Below are 1,326 nucleotides of genomic sequence, written 5' to 3'. Positions count from 1 at the left end.
ACTCTTTCATGACGCGAATGTATTGGCCTCTGCACTCGACCTGCTCATGGCTGGCACTGAGACCACATCCACAACACTGCAATGGGCCATCCTGTTGCTGGTGAAGTACCCCGAGGTTCAGAGTAAGACACCTTTATAGTTTTGCTTTCCTTATGTAGGCTCCAGTAACTTCATAAGTGCTTCTCTCCTGTAACAGCTTCATAGCCTTTCGTGCATCCAAAGTCTGAGCACCTGGAACTTCCACCTCTGTCCAAGCGTTGTTCACTGGCATTCAACATCAGAAAACTGGTGATTGCTCTTTCTCTGCTCCCAGGGGCTGGTCAACCTCCTGCCTGGGGTGGTCCAACCAACAGTCAGCATGAACTGGGATTTGGAGGTGCTTTAGCACTGAGGGAAGCTCCCTTCATGCCTTTCTTTTGCTCTCCAGAAAAGGTACACACAGAGATTGAGCGTGTTCTTGGCCCTGACACCATGCCTACCTTTGAGGACCGGAAAAACATGCCATTTACCAACGCGGTGATCCACGAGGTGCAGAGGTTTGTCACCCTCCTGCCACACATCCCACGGTGCACCTCCGCTGACACCCACTTTAAAGGCTACTTCATCCCCAAGGTACTTGCTGCTCTCCAGACAAAGAGGGGGGTGCAGCACACTGGCAACCTACAGGGCAAAGTGTCACAGGGAGTGGGAGAGCTTGAAGCACAGAGCTTTTGGTGAGGAAGAGACGATTCCCTAATCCCCCGTCTCCTCTGTGTCTGATGGCAGCGTGACTTCAGGGTTGTGCACACGACTTCCCATTTCCCATAACTCAGTCTTCATAATCTGGATTCTGTTCCTTATTCTGTTCACTGCCCATTGCCATTCCTGCCCTGTAGAGCAGCTCTGCCTCTGGAGCACCATGGTGTTGTCTTATTGCCTTGCTTGAGGCATGCAGAGAGCAATTGGGCAAGAAGGAAGGCTGGCCCACGTCTTTCTTCTGCTTCATAACTCAGGAATAGTCAACAACCATTGCTGCTTAATCACATATAGCAGTAATTCCAGTGAACTGGGTATCCACACTAACTACGGGTCATATGATCACGTACAAGTCCAGAAATCAGTTCTTCAGAGGTAGAAGTTTGCCTGCAGACAGAGACAGGAATGGTTACATAGCTTCATGGGCAAATGCAGAAGTTTGCTACATCCACACATGCTAAAGCTGAGCGTGGTTGCGCTGCAGGGAACAACGGTGATTCCTCTGCTCACCTCTGTGCTGCTGGATAAAACACAGTGGGAGACGCCAGATGAGTTCAACCCCAACCATTTCCTTGATGCAGATGGGAACTT

The 1,326-nt window shown here is 50.3% G+C and overlaps 1 protein-coding gene across 1 annotated transcript in view; it reads left to right on the top strand.

Annotated features, from left to right (window-relative positions):
* LOC104545854 (cytochrome P450 2W1-like) overlaps positions 1–1,326 on the top strand; it is a 7,225-nt gene that overhangs the window by 5,146 nt on the left and 753 nt on the right. The window contains 3 exon segments of the mRNA XM_010191086.1: positions 1–122; positions 428–612; positions 1,220–1,326. The exon segment at positions 1–122 is cut by the window's left edge and continues 44 nt beyond it; the exon segment at positions 1,220–1,326 is cut by the window's right edge and continues 13 nt beyond it. Coding sequence (XP_010189388.1) covers positions 1–122; positions 428–612; positions 1,220–1,326 — 414 coding nt within the window.

This window comes from Mesitornis unicolor, unplaced genomic scaffold (assembly GCF_000695765.1).
Source record: "Mesitornis unicolor isolate BGI_N332 unplaced genomic scaffold, ASM69576v1 scaffold35988, whole genome shotgun sequence".
Taxonomy (NCBI): domain Eukaryota; kingdom Metazoa; phylum Chordata; class Aves; order Mesitornithiformes; family Mesitornithidae; genus Mesitornis; species Mesitornis unicolor.
The sequence above is the reverse complement of the archived record's forward strand: the minus strand, read 5'-3'. Positions and strand labels throughout refer to the sequence as shown.